This window comes from Rhagoletis zephyria, unplaced genomic scaffold, assembly GCF_001687245.7.
Source record: "Rhagoletis zephyria isolate East Lansing unplaced genomic scaffold, Rhagoletis_zephyria_1.1 Rzeph_scaffold_00159, whole genome shotgun sequence".
In the NCBI taxonomy this organism is placed as follows: Eukaryota; Metazoa; Arthropoda; class Insecta; order Diptera; family Tephritidae; genus Rhagoletis; species Rhagoletis zephyria.
The window spans coordinates 383131-410780 of NW_016157243.1; the positions used below are offsets into that span (position 1 = coordinate 383131).

General features: G+C 35.9%; 2 protein-coding genes across 2 annotated transcripts in view; one reads left to right on the plus strand and one right to left on the minus strand.

Annotated features, from left to right (window-relative positions):
- Window positions 1–27650, plus strand: part of Nos (Nitric oxide synthase) — a 137407-nt gene that overhangs the window by 83792 nt on the left and 25965 nt on the right. The gene's annotated exons all lie outside the window — the stretch shown is intronic.
- On the minus strand, window positions 10920–12974 carry LOC108355046 (esterase FE4-like). Its single transcript, XM_017606223.1, has 5 exons — window positions 11966–12974; window positions 11737–11902; window positions 11400–11548; window positions 11217–11343; window positions 10920–11147 (listed from the first exon to the last, which is right to left on the minus strand). Exons 1-5 carry the CDS (start codon window positions 12972–12974, stop codon window positions 10928–10930), a joined length of 1671 nt encoding a protein of 556 aa, XP_017461712.1. The 3' UTR covers window positions 10920–10927.

The following is a 27650-nucleotide window of genomic DNA, read 5'->3' on the forward strand; positions in this document are numbered from 1 at the left end:
AGTGACTTGTCGCACTACCACTCACTGCGATTGCACCGTGGAAGAGACCAGCCGATAACGGCGATGCCATATGCAAAGTTACTGCAAAACCTCCAGCACTCTGACCGAGGAGTGTGACCCTTTTTGGATCCCCACCAAAATTCTGAATATGTTCGTTCACCCACTTGAGTGCCAATAGTTGATCTAAATAACCGTAATTTCCAGGAGCATCTACGGTGCCTGTACTTAAGAATCCGAAAGGGCCAATACGAAAGAAAACACTCACTAGCACTACATTCTCATCGAGCAAGTATTGCGGCCCGCTGGTATATTCACTGTTGGCATTTCCTTCTCTATTGGCACCACCGTGTATCCAAACGATCACTGGATTTGATGTCGTCTCATTCGTCGTGAAAACGTTCAAGGACAAACAATTTTCGTCCATTTGCTGATCTCCAAAAGGTTGTGGGCATGTAGGACCATCTGCTAGGGCATCCAGAGTATCGTTCCATGGTTGCACCGGTTCAGGTGACGCAAATCTTCTCGATCTGGTCGGCGCTTCCGCATAATATATACCGCGGTAGGCGTAGATTTCACGTCCTTTACGCGAGGTCAGAACACTGCCACGAATCTTGCCAAGCGAAATTTCTATGAGAGGTGCCTCCTGCGCTGTGACTGCTTGTTGGTGTGCAAGCTGCGCGGTAAATAGCAAAAAGTGGCAAATTAAAATTGTAGCTAACATTGCGGTGGACGAGCGCTAACTGACGGCTTGATTGCAAATTTATCGACCTAAATAGATTAGATTGTGTTGAAAAGTGTCTGGCCAGCAGTTGTAAGAAGGTGGTTCACTTTGTTGTAAAATGTTATTTATGTGATTTTTTGACATTACTTTAGTAGTGTAAAAAATTCAGAAAAAATAAAATTGCTTAATGCATAATAAAACAAAATAAAATAAATATATATCGCGTTCACTGGGCTGTATCCAATTTTTTTTTTTCGTTTTGGGTTCTTATGGTGGTTCCATTTTGCATCCTAATCTGACGTAAAAAAATTTAATTTTTTTTATTTTCAAGAAGCATTTTGCATAGGATTTTACGCTTGCGGCGTATGTTGCCTATTTGCTACAAATCCTTCTAATTCAAATCGGCCGAAATTTAAATATAATACGTTTTAAAGCTAAGTAACGGCATAGCACCTCTTCTTCTTCTAATAAGCTGGAACAGCACGTGAATTCCGATCGGACAGTGACTTGTCGAGACACCCACCAAGAGCAAGATCTGTGGATATGCAGTCATTAGAAGCAGATCCACCCGAAGAATCTTGTAATTGCGCATGAGCTAGATCTAGCCCATCGATGACTGGCTTATCATGAGGGTCATCTGTTCAAGAGCTAAAGAGAAGCGGCAAGTGCGCTCCGATCTGCTTCCACCGGCTCTTGATTGGATGCCTGCCTCCTTTTTGACGTCACTTCCTCTTGTAGCATATCTATTGCTTCTTTAATGACAGCCACTTATGCCACAAAAACGCTACTGAAGTTAGGAAACCTAAACTTGACGGTGATCGGAAGCTCATGATAGACCACCCTACAACTCCCAGCAATAGCGAGAGATGTAACTTGCTTAGTCTTAAGAGCTACCCAGACCGCCACCAGCCTACGCGTGGCCAGGAGGATTTTGCCACCTCGCATTCCAAGGTCTTCGCACAGCGCTCGCTGAGCTGACAAAACGCCAGCTCTTCGGCCATGAACTTTCCAGCGATTTCGCTGTGACCTGGAAGCCAAATAAGCTTAGCAGTGAATTAATCCGATGTGGTCGATAAGGAAGTCAGACACCCTTTCACCGTTCTCGAACGCACCGTCAAGGAGTCAAGAGCCTTGATAGCTGCTTGATAGCCTAAAGACCTAATTGGCCATCACTTTCTATACTATCTATCTTGTTCCATTATAAGTTAGATAGCTAAGATAACGAAAGAAGAATAGAAGGTGCTCCGATTTTTAACCTAACTTATGGACCCAAAGTTATAATTCTCTGCACGTACGCCTTCTATGACAGGTGCCACACCCTCTTGGAAACTCGCATTCCTCGTTAGCTACAGTTGTCCACGAACAACTGCTCCACACCAAATATCAATCTCACATGACTCAAGGTTCCGAAGATAAAGCTGATTAAAAGTTTCACGCAAATGTAATGTGCCACGCCCCTTTGTACTAAGGACAAGAGCGTATAGTATACTTTGGGCATTTTTAATCCACTGATTCCGAATATTTATATCCTTAGTTTCTCACACTTGCCTCAGATATTTCGAAAAAACTACATTAATTTTACCGAAGTGAAGTCTCTTTATTCAATTAAATTTACCTGCTACAAAGTTAATTAACCTGAACAATTGTCAAGTCAATTTAAATCATGTGATTGGTTGCTTTTGGTTGAGTTAGTGAAGATAATTAACGATATTTTCTTAAAAAAAAAAACGCCGTTATGTAGCCTTATTTTGTTTATATCTGCTTCTAAAGTTGTGATTTAATTTCGTAGTGAAAGCTCTATTCATTTATGTTGTTGCACTTAACGGGAAGCTTGAAATCTCAGCTCGAAAATAATTCTTAATTAAGCAAAGACTACAGCCATTATATGCAATCAATTTAAGTTAAAATATTTTCAAATTTTAAAACTAACCGTTAGGATTTTGCTGGGTGGTATTAATATACTACACAAGACTGTAGTTTAAAGTAAAATATTCCATGCAGCAGCAAAGGCTAGTAGCACTACGGCTCCCCGCTGCATCCCAGCATTACTTTCCCTAAGCGGAAACAATTCGTCCCACAAAGCATAGCGGTCCACATAAAAGGGACCACTGGTAAATGGATACTTCTTCATATACAGTACAACGTTGTTATTGGCAGTAAAAGGTGGCCAAGTCATATTCTCTATAAGCGGTGGTGAGCTGTGGAACAACAGAGATTTTATTGTAAAATTCTATATGTATTTATTGTTGAGTGAGTTTTATTTACCCGTTTGCGGCGAATGAGGCAAACAAGTTAGTCATCCGTTCGACCATAAAAATATCTCTCGAATTGTCGTGCACTTCGAAGTTTTTGCGTTTGAAGACATATAAAAGATCATCCCCATGGTAGGCACCTAAATAGGTTTTTTAAATAGAGTAAAAAACATTTCCGTTCGCTTTCTTCATTTACCTTGCGGGTGTCCAGCGCTTTCTGAAAACCCCGACTTTTCACCAACATAGTCGAAACGATAGTAATACACATCAGTGTGATCCTTTGCCAATTGCACCAACCTATACACGCCATGCCCAATACAAGCATCCGATTCCATTAGGCCAAACCTATCGAGGTTATATTGGCTTATGCTGATGCCATTGTAATAAAACTCACGAATACTCTTCGGCCGTTCGTCATCATTTCCAGTGCTCGCGAACTGCAAGAAATCCTTCGTATAAAGTCCAAAGTTTTTATCGACGTCAGCTAGCAGTTCGGGTTGATTTGCTAATGCTTCAAAATTATATAATTTGATTTAATTTTCATAATCTTGTCTGAATTGCGAATCGTGCTCACCTTGTGGAATTAAATCGAATTCACCTCGAGTGACGCCAGTTATAATTGGCACACGATTAAACCTGTTATAGCGTATCGATTCACTAGGGTGCTCCAACAGAAATTTGCCATCGATCTCATAGTTCCACTTTAAATTTGGCAATGCATAGTTTTCCCATCTTACAGTCACGTTAACTATCTCTTCCCAACTAACCTGTCTCAAACAATTCAGTAAATATTTGGTCTCGTACTTGGGGCAGCCAAGGTCATTTGCCAACTTTCGGCTCCAATATGCATTGTTCATATCGAAATGATTTGTTGTACTACAACTCTGGACAATGGCACCATGAAAGAGTCCAACTGACAATGGCGATACCAAATGCAACGTGACCGCGAAACCCCCGGTACTATGACCGAGCAGTGTGACCCTATTGGAATCTCCACCAAACTTATGAATATGTTTCTTCACCCACTTGAGTGCCAATAGTTGATCTAAATAACCGTAATTTCCGGGCGCATCTGCGGTGCCTGTACTTAGGAATCCGAAAGGGCCAATACGAAAGAAAACGCTCACTAACACTACATTCTCGTCGAGCAAATACTGCGGTCCANACTTGAGTGCCAATAGTTGATCTAAATAACCGTAATTTCCGGGCGCATCTGCGGTGCCTGTACTTAGGAATCCGAAAGGGCCAATACGAAAGAAAACGCTCACTAACACTACATTCTCGTCGAGCAAATACTGCGGTCCAGCCCTCAATTCACTGTTCGCACTTCCTTCTTTATTTTCACCGCCATGTATGTAAACAATCACTGGATTCGATGCACTCTCATTCGCTGTGAAAACGTTTAGAGACAAACAGTCTTCGTCCATTTGCTCGCCTCTAAACTCTTGCGGGCATGCGGGGCCATCAGTCAAGGCATCTAACGTATCGTTCCATGGTTGTACCGGCTCAGGTGGCGCAAATCTTCTCGATCCGGTCGGCGCTTCGGCATAATGTATGCCACGGTAGGCGTAGATCTCACGTCCTTTACGCGAGGTCAGTACACTACCACGAATCCTGCCAAGTGAAATTTCTATGAGCGGTGCCTCTTGCGCTGCGACTGCTTGTTGATGTATAAGTTGCGCGGTAAATAGCAAGAAGTGAAAAATTAAAATTGTACTTAACATTGCAGTGGTTGGGCACTGACTAGCGAGTTGAGCGTAAGTTTAGCCACCTAAATAGATTAGATTGTTAACGAGATGTAACCAGTTTCCTCTCTAATGTGTGCAAATTTACACACCGTTTTAATGATATTAAACAATGCCTGTTTTCTTTTACATACCAAATTTGTCGCTACTCGCTACTGCTCGCTGCGTCATAGCAGAGAAACAGTTATGCCTTGTCAAACATCTTCAGCTTCCGGCGTGGCCGGAACAACATTTCAAAAAAAAAGAGTTATACCAAAAAAAGCTGGAAAAAGAACGTTAAATACATTTAAATTAAAAAAAAAAATTGAAAATGCATAAAAAGTGATTTTGAGCTCAGACTCAATTTGTGCACTGATCAGTTGAGATCAAGCTCGCGAATTTGTACTGCATTCACTTTTTATACATGAGGCCCAATAAATCTGAAACTAAGAAAATCCAAATTAAAAGAAAATGAACAAAAAAACTAAGGCCGAATATAAGGCACCACCGCGCTGGTAAATATTGTGGCGCCTGGTGCTGGCCCATCCTCGCCATGGCTACTGGTGCAGTCTGTTATCAGTTGCCCCTAGGTGCCTTTCTAAAAAGCAAAAAGAGTCAGTATTCCCATTTAAATCAGCAACTTTATTCAAACATAATTTTTTATGAGCTAAGAGTATATCCGAAGTCTAAGGTAAATATATTAGGTGTATGGTAAGTATAAGTAAATATAGATAAGGTAAATCAGGTAAGTAAATATATAAGTAATTTAGTTATATTAGGTACGGTATGATAACTGCAAATAATTCCCCCTTTCCTTTGCTTATTCTTTTCTTTTAATGTATTTTTCCATATGATGCTTATTTTTATTTTTCAGTTTTTTATTATACAGTGGCCATTATTCTTCGTTATTGATTTAAAATCATTTTATTTAAATATTTATTAAATCGTATTTTATTTTAATTTATGTTAGGTTATTTTATCATATATATATATATACTAGGGTGATTCAGAAAAACTTTTTATGTCTTTTTCCTCGGAAAATAATTTTTTTTGCTGAATCATCCTAATATATAAAAACAGTGTCAAATGATCTAATATAATATTCACAATTACTTTCATCAAATTTTTTTTAAGTAAATATTTATGAAAACATAGATCATTCTATAACATAAACCATATAAATCAAGGTTTAAAACTTTAATATAAAGTTCACAAAAATTCAGTCAATTTTCATCGAAATTCCAAAATTTGTTTTCAGAATTTGTAAAAAAATTTCGTGTATGCATTTGTGTAGCTCAATTTAAGTGTAGTTTCAAGTCGGTTAAAATTACAGTTGATTTTTTTAATTTTTTTTTGTGTAATGTAACGGTAATTTCTAGCGACTTGAAGCTTGCACTTTGCCCCACTGACACTGAACATGCTACTCGAAAATTTTCTGGAAATTCTGAATACAAATTTTGGAATTATGATGAACATTTTATGAATTTTTGTGAGCTTTATATAAAGGCTGGAAATTTGATTTATGTATATGGTTTATGTTATAGAATGAACTATATTTTTATAAATAATTAATGAAATTAATGAAAAAGTGTGAATATTATATTAGAACAATGTGTACACTCACATTTGACACTGTTTGTATATATTAGGGTGATTCAGAACCAAATTTTTTTTTGTTTTATTTTATATAATTCAATTTTGTTTATGTATTATAAATACATCTGATTTTTACTTGACTTAAATTAATTTCATTTCATTTCTCTTTTTCTTCTAAGCGATCGACATACCAAACAAAAGCGGTATAACACGTGTATAAGTCACATAGTATATACGTGCATATGTATGTATATCGGTATGTAGCATTAAGTGTCGGAAAGCAAAATAAACTACTAATTATTAACGACTTCAATATGTGTAAGTAATTATATAAATGTCATCTACAATAGATTATTGTAGCCGCTAACGTTAGGCATATATTCTCGTTTGGCTTATATGGTATACGTATGTAAGTATGTATGTACGTTAAGCCGTATCTCGACATGCTATAAAAGAAAAAAAGAAAAGAAGAAGAAGAAAGAAAAAAATCATTATCTTATAAATTTTAACCAAAGAAATCAACAAGTTGTAATGGTAGTAAAACAATTTCAACTATACTACTGTTCGTACGTCCTACTGTAATTTTCAGTGATTTTTATTTTTCGAGTTTAATCAATAAATATTAAAAATAAAAATTCATATTTTTATTTTTTTATTTATTATTTTTATTTTTTATTTATTTTTATTTTATTTTTTCGCTCGAAAGAAATGATTATTACTTGAGTTATATTTCTTCAATCAAAAATAAAGATTTTATAAATTTTATTTTTTCGCTCCGAGTTAATAATTACATTGGATCACAAATTTTAGTTTGGTTTTTGTTCTGCAGATGCCACTATCCAATTTCTATTTAGAATTGCTCGGTGATTCCGAAAATCGAGCTAATTTTTTTTCAATGGATACGTTTTCGAGATATTTGCAATTTACCGTTATTCAGCTGAAAACAAAAAGTGGTTCCACTTAATTCCAATTTGTCTCCAATTAATCTCCAATTTAATCTTAAAGTTAGGTACGTCAAATCAAAGCTAATCAAATTCTCCATACATCGCTTTCCGATAGGACTGACAATTTCTGACTAACTAATTAATCATTCCATTTTTTTTTTTTTAATTCGTAATGAAAAAATGAAAAAATCAAGCTTTAACATAAGAAATAAAAAAAATATAAAAATAACAGGTTCTGTGCCAAATTTTTGCATTTGTGCTAAAGCCTGTTCTGTTACAAAGAAAAAATCAAGTTAGTAATGTAGAAAAACGATGGATAAATAAAGAACTAATGAGTTGTCAAATGAAAATGCGCAAAGATTTTTTGTATGAAATGGGTGTAACCATTTTTCTTAGGCACAGCTAAATCGCGTTTTTGCTATACCTTTCTTATTTGATATCCGATTTCTATAATCTTTATGTCGCCGAAAAGGTCTCGCTCAAGAAGTAGAAAATCTGGTTAAATAAACGATTAGGTATTATTATTGGGAATCTCGTGCAGAGAAGCAGAGTTTTCCGATCGAAAAATATGGATTCTTAAGAATTTTATACCATTTCCACGAAAGGTTGTGAAAGGCTTTGAGCGACCTAATATTTATTGATTTCAAAATAAAAAATAGGGGTATATTTTTTCGGTATAGCACAATCCCAGGGAGTGAGAGCATAAAAGTTCCGGCTTTACTTTTTTGCATGCATTTTTCGACCACCCTAGTGTACATGGACAATGATAGTCTAGGTAAACAAGAAATATTTTGGTCAAGCACTTTCTTCGATGTTAATCACGGATCTTCAACTGTTCATTAAACCGAATGCTGAAGCTTTTATTAATTTACTTATCCCCAGTTTCACCAATAAATCTTAAAATTTATCAGACTGTTAAAATGACACATTTTTGGAGAAAAATTGTGTAATTTAAAATTTTAAGAAGGTTATAAATTTAAAATCGATTGGTCCAACCGGGCATTATTGTTACGGATCCTCAATATCTCTGCCATCAAAAAACAAAGCTTTATATTCCTATGTAATCCGGCCGGCTCTGCAATTCACTTCCAAGTTTATTTGAGTCAAGTTTGCTTTGAATTCAAATTGGCAGGGGTCGAAATTCGCTTCCGACTATAAAATACCTTTGCATTCCAGTATCGTCTGTGGAGTCGAGAGAATTTTAAGCTCGACGAGATTAACTACTAATAATAGCCGAACTCTGGAAAATATTTTTTGCAGAAATTTGTTTATACAAACAAATAAAAATGTACATGGTATAGTAAATTTAGCTTAACAAAGCAAAATCTTTTAATGAAAATTTTATTGTTCTTATAAATTAAATTTCGATATATCGATAGTGTCCATCAATACTACCGGAAAATATCGATAGTCCTTACTATCGATAGTTTTCCACCTCTATCATGTAGAAGCTTTTTTCATAAATATCTGAAGAAGAGCTCGAAAAGATAACGGGCATGAATGTTAACTAAATAGCTGCTGAAGTAAACAGTCAGCAGAATATAATAACAAATTACCTTAAAAAAACCCTCTAGACTTTGGAAATTATAAGCTTAGTTATCTTATAGTAAAAACCGCAAAGAGTTCCCAAACGGCATGTCCAAAGGCTAGCTATTAGGGACGATATGATTAGCCGAAAAATTTATATACAGTTGAATCTATCTGCCAGAAGAAAAAAGTCTCCAATAACTAACAAACGCGGTCTTGGTACTTGGCCATAAGAAATAAATCCTTAACCCATAACTCGCTCTATGTCAAAAAATGCGCTTTTAGTTTTTGGCGAAAAATACAAATTTTGAAGAAAGAATTGAAAAGCCGTGATAAAATAAAAAAAACGTAAATATAGTTGATTTATGCGCCCTCCATAACTATTGGAGAGTAATTCGACTTCCATTGCAAACCTGCCGTGGGCGAAAGGAATATTTAAAAACAAAAAAAGATATTCATTGTGCATTGAGCTAATTAATTTTCCAATAATCCAAGGAAAGAAAACCCCACTTAAGAGTGTCAGCTTCAAATTCGGGGTTGAATGCTCTTCGTAGTTGTCGCTGTCCCTGCTTGCATTTAAAGCAAATAAATGAATAATAAACGAAAAGAGCAGCTAAATTCTTTCCATACGCGTCGACGTTTTTGTTTTTTTTTCCCCACTCATTGATGCTGCTGAATCTGACACAAATTGAGCGACCGTAGGGTTGCCAGACAATTTACACCCGTCGGATATTACTTTGCTATATTTGGTGGTATACTATGGATGGCCGCAATATCCGCGATATGCATTAAATTTTGTGACCAGTTTTTACGTTGATTTCGGTTGATCAAAATATTATTGGGGGATCTCTGAGTGACCACCCCTTTCTGTACGCACTTGAAGCAGAATGTGTTCTGAATCGCTTCCTCACAATAAATGTAATAGTGTCCCACCTTGTGACAGTTGCAGCACTGTAATCGTGAATAGTCCGCTTTCCTAGTCCTGAAAATATAGAGCCTTTCTCAAAAATTTTCCTAAAACAAGTTTAAAAAAAATATACGGCAAAAATCTAGAAAATAAACAAATCTTTTTCAAGCAAGAACTAATTCATCTCAGTAGGCATTAAGTAAGAATTGCTACAGGCTGTCTTACTTGCCACTGTAGAATGTGCAACGAAGAATAGGAAACAGCAGAGCAGATTATGTGCAAATGTGAAGCCCTCCTCATGTTCAGACTTCGCTTCCTAGGATTAACGTAACTAGAAGCATGCGACCTAAATGTCATTCAGTCGGAGAACTTGGCGAGGTTTCTTAGCAATACGTGGATCAAAGAAGACCAGCAGATAATAGATGTTTGTTACAATAGATCGTTTCGATCGTGGTTACCAGGTGACCTGCTCCCTCCTCTTAATCTAATCTAAATCTCACTTAGCGGAAAATGTTGGACTGGAAAAAATCGAAGAAAAAAAGTCAATCTGCAAAAAGAAACTAAGTGCGTTTAGCACTGCCTCGACAGTTGAATACAAAACTCCGGAGGATGCGACGTGAAGTCGCGGGGAAACCTTCCGTTACTGACTATGATGACCGATACGAACCGACACGATCAGCTCAACTCATCCCGCCGCAATGCAGCAAGTGGAAGTGAGCATCTGCCCCCCTGGGACCCAGAGCACCGCTTACCGCTGTTAGCAGTGCGCTGACCACCAGCCACAACGGCATAACGGACCGGTAACGGAACACGGAACCGTTACCCAACTACCGGAAGCGACATTACCGGAATTTATTATTGTTATTATTTTTTCGTTATAAGTTCTTTATAGAAAATCAGAGATTTAGTCAATAAAGTACAATTTACCCGAGCCCCGAAACCTTCAAATTTATTGTAACGAACCTTGGATACGGCGAGTATACCCCAGCTTTGTTGAAGAAACGTCGGAGCAGCAAAAACGCTTCGTTGCAACGAGTAAAGATGGCTGCAAATATTAATAAAATCTAATTAATATGGCAATTTTTGAGCGAATAAATGAAACTTTTCCCTCTTTCCCCTACACCATTTTTTTCGGCTGAAATAGCAACGGGTAGGGTATTAACCCTACATGTACCAACACTTATTTGTCATATATTTCATTGTCCTACATTAAAATACACCTGCAGTAAAAATTTTAAAGTTCTAGTGACTGTAGTTTAAAGAAAAATGTTCCATGCAGCAGCAAATACTAGTAGCACTACGGCCCCCCGCTGCAGCCCAGCACTACTTTCCCTAAGCGGAAACAATTCGTCCCACAAAGCATAGCGGTCCACATAAAAGGGCCCACTGGTAAATGGATACTTCTTCATATACAGTACAACGTTGTTATTGGCAGTAAAAGGAGGCCAAGTCATATTCTCTATAAGCGGTGGTGAGCTGTGGAACAGAACAGAGATTTTATTGTAAAATTCTATATGTATTTATTGTTGAGTGAGTTTTATTTACCCGTTTGCGGCGAATGAGGCAAACAAGTTAGTCATCCGTTCGACCATAAAAATATCTCTCGAATTGTCGTGCACTTCGAAGTTTTTGCGTTTGAAGACATATAAAAGATCATCCCCATGGTAGGCACCTAAATAAGTTTTTGAAATGGAGTAAAAAACCTTTCCACTCGCTTGCTTAACTTACCTTGCGGGTTTCCAGCGCTGTCTGAATGCCGTGACTTTTCACCAACATAGTCGAAACGATAGTAATACACATCTGTGTGATCCTTTGCCAATTGCACCAATCTATGCACGCCATGCCCAATTAGCGCATCCGATTCGATTAGGCCAAACCTATCGAGGTTATATTGGCTTATGCTGATGCCATTGTAATAAAACTCACGAATACTCTTCGGCCGTACATCATCAATGCCAGCGCTCTCGAACTGAAACAAGNATACACATCTGTGTGATCCTTTGCCAATTGCACCAATCTATGCACGCCATGCCCAATTAGCGCATCCGATTCGATTAGGCCAAACCTATCGAGGTTATATTGGCTTATGCTGGTGCCATTGTAATAAAACTCACGAATACTCTTCGGCCGTACATCATCAATGCCAGCGCTCTCGAACTGCAAGAAATCCTTTGCATAAAGCCCAAAGTTCTTATCGATGTCAGCTAGCAGATCGGGTTGATTTGCTAATGCTTCAAAATTATATTATTTGATTTAATTTTCATAATCTTGTCTGAATTGAGAAGCGTGCTCACCTTGTGGCATTACATCGAATTCATCTCGAGTGACGCCAGTTATAATTGGCACACGATTAAACCTGTTATAGCGTATCGATTCACTAGGGTGCTCCAACAGAAATTTGCCATCGATCTCATAGTTCCACTTTAAATTTGGCAATCCATAGTTTTCCCACCTCACCGTCGTATTAACTATCTCTTCCCAACTAACCTGTCTCAAACAATTCAGTAAATATTTGGTCTCGTACTTGGGGCAGCCAAGGTCATTTGCCAACTTTCGGCTCCAATATGCATTGTTCATATCGAAATGATTTGTTGTACTACAACTCTGGACAATGGCACCATGAAAGAGTCCAACTGACAATGGCGATACCAAATGCAACGTGACCGCGAAACCCCCGGTACTATGACCGAGCAGTGTGACCCTATTGGAATCTCCACCAAACTTATGAATATGTTTCTTCACCCACTTGAGTGCCAATAGTTGATCTAAATAACCGTAATTTCCGGGCGCATCTGCAGTGCCTGTACTTAGGAATCCGAAAGGGCCAATACGAAAGAAAACACTCACTAGCACAACATTCTCATCGAGCAAGTACTGCGGTCCGGCCCTCAATTCACTGTTCGCACTTCCTTCTTTATTTTCACCGCCATGTATGTAAACAATCACTGGATTCGATGCACTCTCATTCGCTGTGAAAACGTTTAGAGACAAACAGTCTTCGTCCATTTGCTCGCCTCTAAACTCTTGCGGGCATGCGGGGCCATCAGTCAAGGCATCTAACGTATCGTTCCATGGTTGTACCGGCTCAGGTGGCGCAAATCTTCTCGATCCGGTCGGCGCTTCGGCATAATGTATGCCACGGTAGGCATAGATATCTCGTCCTTTACGCGAGGTCAATACACTACCACGAATCCTGCCAAGTGAAATTTCTATGAGCGGTGCCTCTTGCGCTGCGACTGCTTGTTGATGTATAAGTTGCGCGGTAAATAGCAAAAAGTGGCAAAGTAAAATTGTACTTAACATTGTAGTGGTCGGGCACTGACTAGCGGGCTGAGCGTAAGTTTAGCCGCCTAAATAAACTAGATTAGATTATACGGAGAATAATGTACCAGACACGGTTTTTATGTGTAATTCGTTTGGCATAACTAATTGATTTGTCCGCTTAATTTTAATAAACAGTTTATCTCAAGTTAAAGAAAATAGTATATAATAAAATAAAATTGATATCAACTCAATGAAATGGAACAAATTTAGGTAAAAGGTAAGAAATTCCTAAGTACATACATATAAAGCCATGAGAGTCAGAGGCGCCTATGTAAAACTTGTTTGGGTAGTATGAGAAGCAAGGATCTGTATTAATAATAATAATAACGGTATTTTACTGAAAAGTTTATTGCAACTACGTGATGCCACTATTTACAGTAAAATAAACTTAAAAGGCCGTGACTCGGGCTATTACCGTTTCGGTTCTAGTAATGAATTTTAAGCTGTACCTTAATTATTATTTTTTTTTTTAAATGTCAGTTAAGCTACTCTGGCTCTCAAGGCTTCATGTTATTATACACGTATTAACAGCTGATGACTGAATTCTATTTAAATTCTTCCCCATAAGCGTGAAGAACTAAGATGTCTTTTATCTTTTGCTTAATCTCTTTCGTAATCCTTTGTGTCAGTCAGGCAATCGCCATCACTTTTTAAAATATTGTCAAAAACAGTATACTGGGTGGAGCATCACCGAGCTTATTTGATCGAAAGTTTTTGGTATGGTGATATTATTGGAATGTGTTTGACCTTGCTTTGGCCTTGATCTAGACGTGATGGGGTTATGTGGATCAGCGACGCCAAAAACTGCCTGAGCCGGCTGTTCACGTGGTTTAAGCACTTTACTGTTTAAGAAATCTTCCATTTAGCTAGGCTTATCTGAAAAATGATAAAAACGCAAAAAAATATGTATTTTTGTTTTGTATTAACCCTTTCAGTACAATCGTACAATATGTTGAACACACTTTTTTTTGTACTTAACGCTCTTTTGTCTTAAATAAGAGCTTTTGTTTTTAAAATAACAGTTGTTTCGAGAAAAGTAAATTATTCCTATTTACCGCATTTCATTTACTATATTTTCGGGATGTAGTTGACGGTGTTTTTACACAAGAGTGAAAAGTGTCACAAAAATCGATATTGAGTAGTGTAACAAATTAACTATTTTCCGAAAGAGGTGTTAAATGTTATTCTATGTTGTGAAATATATTACTCAAAAGAAAAAAGAAAAATTATTGATATCACATTCCTGTTTACAAATCTAGAGTATCACTATCCAATATAATGGACGCTGAATAATGGTAAAACTAAGAGTTTTATTAAATTTTTGCTTGTATTTTTGAAATCAATGACCCAAAATTAGCCGGTAAACAAATTTTCAGATGTTTAGCTTCAACGGCTGATTTAGGCTGAGAGGGTNTTGAAATCAATGACCCAAAATTAGCCGGTAAACAAATTTTCAGATGTTTAGCTTCAACGGCTGATTTAGGCTTAGGAGGGATAAATATTGCGGCAATTAAAATGAGCGCCTCGCCCAGTAAAAACCAACCAACAGCAAAATTCCGGCGAAATGTCATCAGTTCTCGCACAAGAGAAAAATATCCAAAACAGTACTCGAAGAGAAAATTTGCAGAAACTTGCAAGTTATACGAACAGCTGATATAATTTTTGTTTACATTCAAAAGTGTAAAATTTAAAACGTACGAAAACTCATTACAAAGTGATATCCTGACACAGTTTATTGATTAAACAAATAACTACTTACTTCTTACAAGTTTAATTAGTCAGTCGCATTTTGTCATTTTTGACTTCCAAATTATCAAATTAAATTTTATGATTTGCGTAAATTCAAACCAGCTGTTTCTGATCAGCTGTTTTCCTGTTGGTAAATTGCTGTTGGCAAAAATTTTTCCAGCAGAAACCAGCAGCTTCCCCTCAAAATGAAATGTCACTTTGCTCTCTCAATTTCCCCTACTTTGCAAGTTTTTTGCGTACGCAAACGCAAAAACCTGAAAGCTTTGGTTAAACATGAACAATTAACAGCTACGCGAACGCAACTATAATCGTACATACATATGTATGTATGCATGTACAAGATTTCCAGCGAGAAAGGGCTGTCACTGTCAAAATTCCATTTGATTTAATAAACCACTATATGGACCACCCTTTATGTGCTTTTTACGATGTGTTAAAATTGGCAGTTCATAGAACTTTAGATAACTGAAACCACAATCCTACCCTCTAAAAACTGTATTTAGCAACAATTATGGTGTATACAACTTTGATAATACTGCCGCATTTTTTTTTATTGCTACGCAGTAATCATCGGAAGAAATAATCAGTGTGTAAACAAAAGAAGAAATCATCGAAATAATCAAAAGAAATTCGATAAGCTTCTTAAGATTGTGTATTAGGCTGGGCCGAAAATCTGCTTTTTTAGAATTTTGATTGGTAATAGCAAAAATATGGTTTATTATTCTCTAAAAACAATCTGTTTAAAAGATGACAATTTTTGGTCNGAATTTTGATTGGTAATAGCAAAAATATGGTTTATTATGCTCTAAAAACAGTCTGTTTAAAAGATGACAATTTCTGGTGAATATCTTAGGCACACCCAAGTTCAACAAAGTTCAATGTGCTCAAAAAATAAAAATTAATAAATTCATTAATTAATAGTTTTTTTTACTAAAATTGAAAGTATCTTCGAAAGTATTAGTCCTACATAATTGGATATATAGACCTTTTTTGTAGAGAATCGAAGTAAGCAAAAAAAAATATAATTTAATATTTTACGTCTTAAAATATAATGAATTTAGTAATACCAACCTTTTTTTGGTGATGCTGTCTAATGTACATACATATGAATACACATATAAAATAAATAAATATTTGTCGTCTACACATATCTCCTCTGAATTGTGGCGCGCGGCATTATATTGTCATCCAAAGGGGAGATACCCACAGTTTTAGGCCGCCTCCGAACGTCGAATGGATTTTGTGAGAAACTTTTGCATGAAAAAAATACAGACGCATGGGGGAATCATAATAAAGTGGGATCAGTAGATTTACCTAATTTTTTCAGGTTTTCTATTGCGGTCCCGTATTTAAGAGTAGTATACGTTTGCCATTGCCTGCCGAGGGGCAACCGCTAAACAATTTTTTTTTTTTTTTAGATATTGCTTGGATCAGGGATCGACCCTAGACCTACTGAGTGGTAGTGCGACTCATAGCTCTAACTTAAAAATATATGTATATATGCAACTCATTAACTTGCATTTTATCGTCGCTAATAAGTAACACGCAAATTGGTACCTAAAGTCATATTCGAAGCAAGTTAAGTATAATTTTCATTTCATATTGAGGCGTATTCTGGTTTTCGTAAAAATCGAAAATTTGAAATTTTTGAATACAAAATGATAGGAAGATTTCATCGATTCGTACGAAAACAAGAATACGCCTCATTATTTCTGTGAAATAAGCGTTAAATGTTCTATTTCCACAAAAAAGTTATAGTACTCCGTTCACGTAGTTAAAAAGTTGGATTATATTTGCAATCCGAGTTTAGCATCGTTTTCCAAAATTGGAACATTTGTGTGTGTGTGTGTGTTTTTTTTTTTAATATGCTAAAGCTAACAGTTCAAAGAACTTTAGATAACTGAAACCATTATCCCATCCTCTATTAACAACAATAGTTGTGCATACAAGCTTTGATAATAATTTAGCATTTTTTTTATTGCTACGCAGTAATCATCAGCAGAAACAGCCGGTTTGTAAACAAAATAAAAAGGCATCAGAATATTCAAAAGGAAATTGGATAAGTCTTTATAGCACTTTGTATGTTGCTAGACAATAAACATTTTGCTAATGTCTAGTGAGGTAATTTATGTTTGCATATTAGGGTGGCCCAAAAAAAATACACAGGAAAATAAACATTTTGGAATATCTCCGCTCCGGACCACCCTAATGTATATTAGATTGTGTCAAATAAAACGAAGATTTTTTCATTCGTTCCCTTATGAAAATTTCGTTGTCGTTCACAAAAATTAACTGTGGCGAAATTTCATCCCGCTACTTAATTTTTCAGTTAGCGAAAAAAATTTTTTTAGTGAACAATTAAGTACAACAAATGAAAAAAAAACAATTTTAGTAAAATAAGTGCAAGTTTAAAGTAGCAGGGACTTAGCGCTCATGTTTGGAAATTTTTCTTACAAGCAAAGTGTGTTCGACAAATACGGAAAAAAATAAAGGAAAACCTAAAAAAAAAAAAAAATTACCAAAAATCAACGATAAGTCCCGGCTACTTCAAACTTGCACTGATTTTACTACTAAAATTTAATCGGCTACGGAATGTTTTTTTTATTTGTTATATTTAATTGTTGATTAAAAAAGAAATAGGTCAGTTTTTTTTTGTTAAAAATTCGTATTTTTGCAAGCCCTACTAATTTAAATAGCAGTTTTNAAAAATCGAAAATTTGAAATTTTTGAATACAAAATGATAGGAAGATTTCATCGATTCGTACGAAAACAAGAATACGCCTCATTATTTCTGTGAAATAAGCGTTAAATGTTCTATTTCCACAAAAAAGTTATAGTACTCCGTTCACGTAGTTAAAAAGTTGGATTATATTTGCAATCCGAGTTTAGCATCGTTTTCCAAAATTGGAACATTTGTGTGTGTGTGTGTGTTTTTTTTTTTAATATGCTAAAGCTAACAGTTCAAAGAACTTTAGATAACTGAAACCATTATCCCATCCTCTATTAACAACAATAGTTGTGCATACAAGCTTTGATAATAATTTAGCATTTTTTTTATTGCTACGCAGTAATCATCAGCAGAAACAGCCGGTTTGTAAACAAAATAAAAAGGCATCAGAATATTCAAAAGGAAATTGGATAAGTCTTTATAGCACTTTGTATGTTGCTAGACAATAAACATTTTGCTAATGTCTAGTGAGGTAATTTATGTTTGCATATTAGGGTGGCCCAAAAAAAATACACAGGAAAATAAACATTTTGGAATATCTCCGCTCCGGACCACCCTAATGTATATTAGATTGTGTCAAATAAAACGAAGATTTTTTCATTCGTTCCCTTATGAAAATTTCGTTGTCGTTCACAAAAATTAACTGTGGCAAAATTTCATCCCGCTACTTAATTTTTCAGTTAGCGAAAAAAATTTGTTTAGTGAACAATTAAGTACAACAAATGAAAAAAAAAACAATTTTAGTAAAATAAGTGCAAGTTTAAAGTAGCAGGGACTTAGCGCTCATGTTTGGAAATTTTTCTTACAAGCAAAGTGTGTTCGACAAATACGGAAAAAAATAAAGGAAAACCTAAAAAAAAAAAAATTACCAAAAATCAACGATAAGTCCCGGCTACTTCAAACTTGCACTGATTTTACTACTAAAATTTAATCGGCTACGGAATGTTTTTTTTATTTGTTATATTTAATTGTTGATAAAAAAAGAAATAGGTCAGTTTTTTTTTGTTAAAAATTCGTATTTTTGCAAGCCCTACTAATTTAAATAGCAGTTTTGTTTTTGAATTAAGTTAGAAAATATGTCAAAAGGCACCAGATAATATACATACCTTGTACCGGGTTATTTTCNTGTTTTTGAATTAAGTTAGAAAATATGTCAAAAGGCACCAGATAATATACCTTGTACCGGGTTATTTTTAACCCGGACGATAACTTAGGCATTCTTAACTATTCTTTTCATAAAACCAATTCGAGAAAGGTTTCACTCTTGTTGCTAATCCATTTCCTTATTCAATCTGCTACTATCGAGTGTAGCTGATTCGCCGCTATTTAAACTTGAAGAAGTATCAATTTAATCAATCTATGCCGGCCTTTTAAATCTGAAGTAAATTCCTCAAGGAGGAAAACATTCGCTCGGTACTTGCTGATTGAATTCTACCCCTATCTCACTCTTAACCCTTTCGAACCGGAAAGCAACCAACGGGCAAATCTCGGTTTTAGTGATTTTTTGTATAGCTTTATGATATAAAATACAAATATGAAGTTTATAAAAAGATCCCCCCATCTCTCCATATCGTCCCGCTTCTGCCTTAACCACGTATCCAAATTTGTCGGGAAAACTAATTTTACCACTTATAACAGCAGTTTAAGCGTCACACTATTTGAAAAATAAACACTTGCTTAATGTGGTTGCTCGCTAGTATTGGTAGAACCAGTAATATTAAGCAAAAAATTCGTTTATTGTGTCTTAGGGGAAGAAAATAAACATTTTTTTCTTATACTCTCTAGAATGCCTCTATTGCAGATACGAGGTTAACGCAGAAGTAGGACGATATGTGTCCCATTCGGTATTTTGGACGTCTGAAAATCGATGCCAGAAATGACACCAGATCATTCTTCATCAGCTGGGCTAATATATCGAAAACAGATTTTTTATTAACTTTTTGCAAATGCCAAAGAAAATGAGAAAATGTCCACGAACACTAAGCGGAATACTTTCATACCAACAAATAAACCTACCGGACATACCGTTCACCCCTATGCCGAAACCGTGAATGTGCAAATTTATCAGTTTTGAGGTATTGGGTTGACTTGATTAACCTTTGGATGTTCTAGTATGTTATACCGAAACCCAAATTACCATGCGTACACGGAATCCATAAATTTTCCAATTTCAATTGTTAAGTCTCGTAAAAAACTTTCAAACTTGATTTTCCAAAATTTGAGTTTCCTCACATTCATGTTGTTGGCATACGGGCGACGATATATTTAATATACAAGTAATTTTTAGAAAAAAAAACCGACTTCAATTCTCATATAAAAAAATATATTTATATATATATATATATATATATATATATCTCATGATCCAATGATCGGATCTAAATGAGATAAGTACGGGACCACCTCTGAGACACTACCTTTGCGATGCAAAAAGAATTATCGAAATCGGTTGATGCGGTCACATATATATAAAAAAAAAAAAAATCCGACGAGCTGATCACCTCCTCCTTTTTTGGAAGTCGGTTAAAAGGTAGTGTCACTTTCCGAAGAGAACTAAACGGCTTGAGTATAAATTTTCTGCACAAAAACCATTTCGAACCGTTATCTGTACCTCAATATAACAGACGGGAAAGGGTTAAGTCTTCTGCAGAAAACATTAAGCGGGACCTGAAGCGAGCTATAACAACCCAATAGTCCAATTAGTATCCCTTGAGAGCCGGTTTACATAATAGGTTTAAAGAGCACTTGCAACATTCGTGAATAGCTTGTTTCCCGAAACACGGTCAAGTCAGGGACTCAGCACACGTCAGCGATCGCGGCTGCGTTTTCCGAGGCGTTTTTGTATAAAATTTTGGCTGTGATAGAAGAAGTATTTTTTTATTTTTATAGTTTCGAATATGCAAATGCAAAGTTTAATGAGTACAATGAGCCACCACACTTTTGCACCACCTTTTACTTAAACCGAACTGCTTAAAATAAAATATTCCATGCAGCTGCAAATGCCAGCAGCACTACGGCAGGAAGCTGTATACCAGCACTACTTTCCGCAAGCGGAAACAATTTATCCCATAGAGCATAGCGGTCCACATTGAAGGGATTGCCCATAGATGAATTCGAGTTGATGTACATAACAACGGTATTATTGGCAGTATATGGCGACCAAGTAATGTTATCTATAGCTGGTGGTGAGCTGTGGAAAAAAAAAAGTTTTTTCTTTGTGAAATTATGCTTCATTAAACTAAGTTTTACTCACCCATTTGCGGCGAATGAGGCAAACAAATTAGCCATTCGTTCGACCATAAAAATATCTTTGGAATTTTCGTTCACTTCGAAGTTTCTGCGTTTCAAAACATAAAAAAGATCATCCCCATGACCGACGCCTGCGTTTTTTATATGAAAAGAAAAATAATGGTAACAATCTCTCNCGGCGAATGAGGCAAACAAATTAGCCATTCGTTCGACCATAAAAATATCTGTGGAATTTTCGTTCACTTCGAAGTTTCTGCGTTTCAAAACATAAAAAAGATCATCCCCATGACCGACGCCTGCGTTTTTTATATGAAAAGGAAAATAATGGTAACAATCTCTTCCTGTTTTGTGCACTTACCTTGCGTGTTTCCAGCTCCATCTGGAAACAGTGACTTTTCGCCAACGTAGTCAAAGCGATAGTAATAGACATTCGTATGATCTTTTGCTAGCTGCACCAGCCTATGCACGCCACGCCCGATAAGAGAATCCGAAAAGATTTGGCCGAGTCCGAGCAGATTATTAGGGTCTATGATGGTGTCATTGTAATAAAACTGACGTATACTCTTCGCCCGCTCATCATTGTTGCCGGTGCTATTGAATTCCAGGAACTCCCTTGCATAAAGTCCAAAGTTCTTATCGATGTCAGCAAGCAGGTCGGTGTTGCCTTCTAATACTACAAAAAAAGTACGCAATTTTGGGAAGAAATATGTTAGCATTGCCCCTTCGGTTATTTATTGTTTATTGTTTTTTATAAAAGTGTAACTCGTTATCTAACAAAGGCCATGTAAGTCATAATTTAAAACTTTGTACACAAATTTGGGAAATTCGACAAATTTTCATCAAAGTTTGGAGCTTTTTAATTGGATTTTTTAGAAGCATACTGAGTGTGCAGATTTGTAGCCCATTCAATTTTAGTATATGATAAAGTGAAAGTTGGAAGTAGCTAGGATTTACCATAGATTTTTGGAAATTTTTTTTTGCGGAAGAAATTTTTTTTATAGAAAATACATAAAAAAAATATGCTTAAAATCAACGGTAAAGCCTAGCTACTTTAAACTTGCACCTGAATGTACTAAAATTTAAGGAACTACAAAACCGCATACAAAGAAAAGAATTCTAAAAAAATAAAAATAAAAAAACCCATTTTTTAAATAAGGAAAAAATATACAAAATTTGCTCTCTTCCGTTTCGCCACCGTATATAGAATATGTACATTATGTTTAAAAATATCTTTGGGTTTCAAAATGAAACGTGTACTTACCCTGTGGATGGAAATCGAATTCATCTCGAGTAACACCAGTCATGATTGGCACACGATTAAACCTGTTTCCACCTATTGCCTCGCTAGGATGTTCCAATATAAAATTGCCGTCAATTTCACAGTTCCACTTAGAATTTACCAATCCATAGTTCTCCCATCGCACGGTCGCATTAACTATCACTTCCCAACTAATCTGCCTTAAGCAATTCAGTAAATATTTAGTTTCGTACTTGGGGCATCCAAGATCATTAGCGAGTTTTCGGCTCCAATATACATTGTCTAGATTATATTCACTTGTCGAACTTCCACTCATCGCGATGACACCGTGGAAGAGACCTGCCGATAACGGCGATGCCATATGCAAAGTTACAGCAAAACCTCCAGCACTCTGACCGAGGAGTGTGACCCTTTTTGGATCCCCACCAAAATTCTGAATATGTTCGTTTACCCACTTGAGTGCCAAAACTTGATCTAAATGACCGTAGTTTCCGAGCGCCTCTGCGGCGCCTGTACTTAGGAATCCGAAAGGGCCGATACGAAAGAAAACGCTCACTAGCACTACATTCTCATCGAGCAAGTATTGTGGCCCAGCGTCGTATTCACTATTTGCACTTCCATGGCTATTGGCACCACCGTATATGTAAACGATCACTGGATTTGATGCCGTCTCATTCTTGGTGTAAACGTTCAGTGACAGACAGTCTTCGTCCATTAACGCGCCTGTTAGCTGCTGTGGGCACATCGGACCATCCGCTAAGGCATCTAGCGTGCCATTCCATGGTTGCACTGGCTGAGGTGCTGCAAATCGTCGTGATCCGATAGGCGCTTCGGCATAATATATACCACGGTAGGCGTAGATATCTCGTCCTTTACGGGTGGTCAGTACACTGCCGCGAATCCTGCCAAGCGAAGTTTCAATGAGAGGTGCTTCCTGCGCTGTGACTGCTTGTTGGTTTAAGAATTGCGCGGAAAATAGCAAAAAATTGCCAAGCAAAATTATACCCACCATTGCGGTGGCCGGACACTAACTAACGGCTTGATTACAAGCTGAGCGACTAAATAATTGTAGATTAGATTATATTGGGCAGTTTCTGGCCAGTAATTGTGGGATAGTTTGCTCTTTGAGGAAGAGGAGGGAATGCTGTTGTATTTGAAAACTCTCTTTAATTGATTTGTTTCAGATAAGTATTTGATGCATTGCATAACTTTGAAAGGTAAACAACAAAAAAACAATATCGTTAACGATTTGCTATCACTATTGTACTTATGTGGTTTTGAATTTAGCCTCAGTTTTGTATATTGTTTGCAATCAGTTCATTTTTGTAGACTTCAAGTCTTATCGGTACGTTTCTAGAAATAAATTGATTTTAATGTCAAGTGATTTCATCGCATTGAAGTTATCTCAATGATCAATGTATTTTGTTCCTAAAGCTACAAGAGATTTTACATGAAGTGCTAATTTTTCGTTCTTCAAATCTAAATTTGGCAACGAGTACTAGCCGTGGATATCACAAATTGTTTGTAAACTATGCTGAAAACTCTTGAGTCAGTGCCGTAGTGCCCCACTAAGACCAATTAAGGTAGCCCATCAAACGCCCTCCAACCGCTTAGCTAGTGCAGCCTTCTCAAGTGAGTTCGACCAGATTAGGGAAAAATTAAGTTTTATTTTCCGAGCAAAAAATTAAAAATTTAAAACGTAACAATTATTTCCTGAGTAAAAAATAAAACTCAAAAAATAATTATTAAACTTGATGTTTATAAGTAAAAATTAAAAAATAAAATTCAGTGCCGCTGAAGGTACTCCGAGTAATGAGAAATATATTGGCTGATTGGGTTGAAATTTCAAAAATAATCGTTGTTTGCGGTCCCTGCTCTTTAGACTCGAAAACTCTCTTTGCGTGTGAAATATGTACATATGTGGTTTATCTTTTGTTAAATCAAGCACGTATTTACTCTCAAGTAAGTAAGTATCAACCAATTGAAAAAAATATATAATCTATTATTACCCAGATAGAGGGAAGTGGACTAATCAAATTTCGGTTACTCAGGTTTCATTTATAACTATTTTCGGTTGGTTTTTCCTCAGAACTATGTACAGATTTGAAGCTACTTAAGAAGCTCATCATTCATAAATGTGATTGCTTTATTTATTATAAGTACTTCACTATTATGTAGTGAATGAAGTACGTACAGTGGAATGGAATGAAAACCTTTTCTGTGCAAAATTAAAGAGAGCTTTAAAAACGTACCATTTAAACCACTGTTCTTGCAAAAACTATTGTGCAATATACAGAAGAATAAATCTGGTAAATTAGCTCGTTCTTGACCGAGTCGTTTTTTTTGTTAATCTTTTCACGACCTATAATGCAGGCACTAATTAAAATTGTTCCGAAATTTGCACTTAATTTTGTCTGCTTTGTTAATTCCTCAAGCAGCGATCAATGTGTAGTACTTATTGTGTATTGACAACTTATACAATACAATAGTCGTAGGTATATAAAAAAATTANTTTTTTTTTTGTTAATCTTGTCACGACCTTTGTACTTAATTTTGTCTGCTTTGTTAATTACCTCAAGCAGCGATCAATGTGTAGTACTTATTGTGTATTGACAACTTATACAATACAATACTCGTAGGTATTTAAAAAAAATTTACTTAAAAAGTGGTTATTTCATAACACAGCGCTACAAAAAAAAAAAAAATAAATAAATAAAAAGGACGAAATGAGCCCGAACAAAACTTAGTGTAGGTTCCAGTATAGGGTCGAGTATAATATGAAAATAGATTTCTTTTAGTTCCTGAACGTTCCATTTTTATTATTCCATTTATTTNAAAAAAAAAAAAATAAAATAAAAAGGACGAAATGTACCATGTGTAGGTTTCAGTAAAGGGTCGAGTATAATATGAAAATAGATTTCTTTTAGTTCCTGAACGGTCCATTTTTATTATTCCATTTATATTATTATTATTATTTTTATTATTTTAAAACAACTGTTATGTTCGTACTTGGTGCACTTATCTATTAACAGCTTGACTATTTATCCTCCGATTTTCAAAAGCAAACATGTTTTGCTAAAGAGATTTATAGGGCTTTAACATTATGTACAACAATATGTAGTTAAACTTAGCTTGTGGGGAGGTTTCATTGGATAAACTTTGATAAGCCCCTATTTTTCTTAATTTTATCTAGTTTGACCTTCCCTAATTTAAAAAATTTCTATGAAAGTTGAAAAAGATGTGTAGTATTGAACTAAAAGAATAATTATTTGCGAATAAATTGTTATTTCACCTAATGAAAAATTACGAAGCAAAAATTGCCTTAGTATCGGGNTATCTATTAACAGCTTGACTATTTATCCTCCGATTTTCAAAAGCAAACATCTTTTGCAAAAGAGATTTATAGAACTTTAAAATTATGTATAACAATATATAGTTAAACTTAGCTTGTGGGGACGTTTCACTGGATAAATTTTGATAAGCCCCTATTTTTCTTAATTTTTTCTAGTTTGACCTTCCCTATTTTAAAAATTTTCTATGAAAGTTGAAAAAAACGTGTAGTATTGAACTAAAAGAATAATTATTTTCGAATAAATTGTTATTTCACCTAATGAAATTGCATAAAAATTAGACTTTCAGATTTTTGGAGCAGCGTGGCTAAGAAATTTATCAATATTTATTCAAAATGGATATGCATATTCAATGACTTCTGCAAAAAAATTATAATTTTTTTTTAATAATAATTTGGGAAAATTGGGCGGTACGTTGCCGTTATATCATATATGCGTGTCTCAAAAACTTCTTCACCGATCTCGATTAACTTTTATATACACACTGTACGTAGCCTAATTAAATCTCCTGTTTTCGAAGGCATTTGAGTAGCCATAAACCACACAGCGATTCATTTTAGGAATAACAGAGGAGGAAAAAATTACGAAGCAAAAATTGCCTTAGTATCGGGTTTCGATACGAGAATTTTTTTCGATACCTACTCAGTATTTGGTTCAAAAATATCGATACGAAAAATACTTGGTATCGAACGAAAGATATAAAGTATTTACTAGTATAATTTCATCCCTAGCGCCAACATAACTGTAAAATTTAAATCTCATTGCATTCCCTATTTGATCTAGCTGTCAGTGATTTAGTGATCACTGTTCAAATCGTTCTGTAATTACAAGTTTTGAAATGTCGAACAAAAGAGGTGCTATTTAGGAATTGCATCGCCAAGGAATAAGGCAATGTGAAATTGTTCGGTTGCTCAAAGTTCATCGCCATACTGTTTCCAAATGTTCATGTTCATGTTTGGCCATGAAGGTGATCATACGGGACGTGGAAGAACCGCCAAATAATTAAAAAGCGAGTTCGGCGAAATTCAAGGCTTTCAATAAGAAAAATTGCCCGCAAAACTAGCATTGGTATGTGAAACTGTTCGTCAAATTCCGAAAAAGGAGCTTCACATTAAGCCGTACAAAATTCCAAGAGCCCAGTTGCTTACGGATGATAACAAAAAGTACGGTTGGAAAGACGTCGACAACTCTAGCGTCGTGCCGCAAATGCTCGTTGGGAAAAATTCCCAGCTTTACAAATGGATTCACATGTACACACGAATTTGTATATTTTTTGCGAAATATCGTTAATATTTTTAAATGTACAGTGTGTACGTTCATATGTATATCATCGGCCTTATTTTTAACACTTAAGATAGATATAAAATTTGTTGGAAATAAAAAACTTTTATGAAATTTATAATTTATCTATCTTAAAGAAGGAACTAGTGTTTTTTGTTATTCAAACTCTGACTAAAAATTTCACAAATCTTTACTTAAAACGAATTGCTTAAAATAAAATATTCCATGCAGCTGCAAATGCCAGCAGCACTACGGCAGGAAGCTGTATGCCAGCGCTACTTTCCGCAAGCGGAAACACTGTATCCCACAAAGCATAGCGGTCCACATAGAAGGGACTCCCCGTAGATGGAGTCGTGTTCATATAAAGGACAACGGTATTATTGGCAGCAAAAGGTAGCCAAGTAACGTTCTCTACAACTGGTGGTGAGCTGGGGGGAAAACAAGAGTTGTTGTTGCAAACTTTTGCTTGGAATTGAAGCTGAATTTTACTCACCCATTGGCAGCGAATGAGGCATATAAGTTCGTCATTCGTTCGACCATAAAAATATCTTCAGAATCCACTTCGAAGTTTCTGCGTTTAAAAACATAGAGAAGGTCATCCGCATGAGCGATGCCTGTGTTTTTTTAAATACATTAAAAAAAAAAATGTTAGTCAAATATTTCTTCGCGCCTTTTGTACTTACCACGCGGGTTTCCAGCCCTATCTGTATACGAAGACTTCTTACCAACGTAATCGAAACGGTAATAATAGACATTCGTGTGATCTTTTGCCAGCTGCACCAGTCTATGCACGCCATGTCCGGCAAGAGCGTCAGATAGGATTTGACCGAGACCGAGGAGATTATTTTGGTTTATGATGGTGTCATTGTAATAGAATTGTCGTAAACTCTTCGCACGCTCATCATCGTTGCCGGTACTGTCGAATTCAAAGAACTCCTTTGCATAAAGACCAAAGTTTATATTGAAATCAGCGAGCAGATCGGTATCATTTTCTATTACTGCAAAAAATAACACAATTGTGGATGATTAAGTTGTCGCAA

Excerpts from the sequence above, each read along its gene's own strand:
- LOC108355046 (XM_017606223.1), bottom strand. The coding sequence starts at position 12,974 with ATGTTAAGTACAATTTTACTTTGCCACTTTTTGCTATTTACCGCGCAA. Across the intron at positions 11,903-11,965 it reads ATTCGATGTAATGCCACAAG|CATTAGCAAATCAACCCGAT; the intron begins GTGAGCACGCTT and ends ATAATTTTGAAG. Across the intron at positions 11,148-11,216 it reads GCCTCATTCGCCGCAAACGG|CTCACCACCGCTTATAGAGA; the intron begins GTAAATAAAACT and ends TCTGTTCCACAG.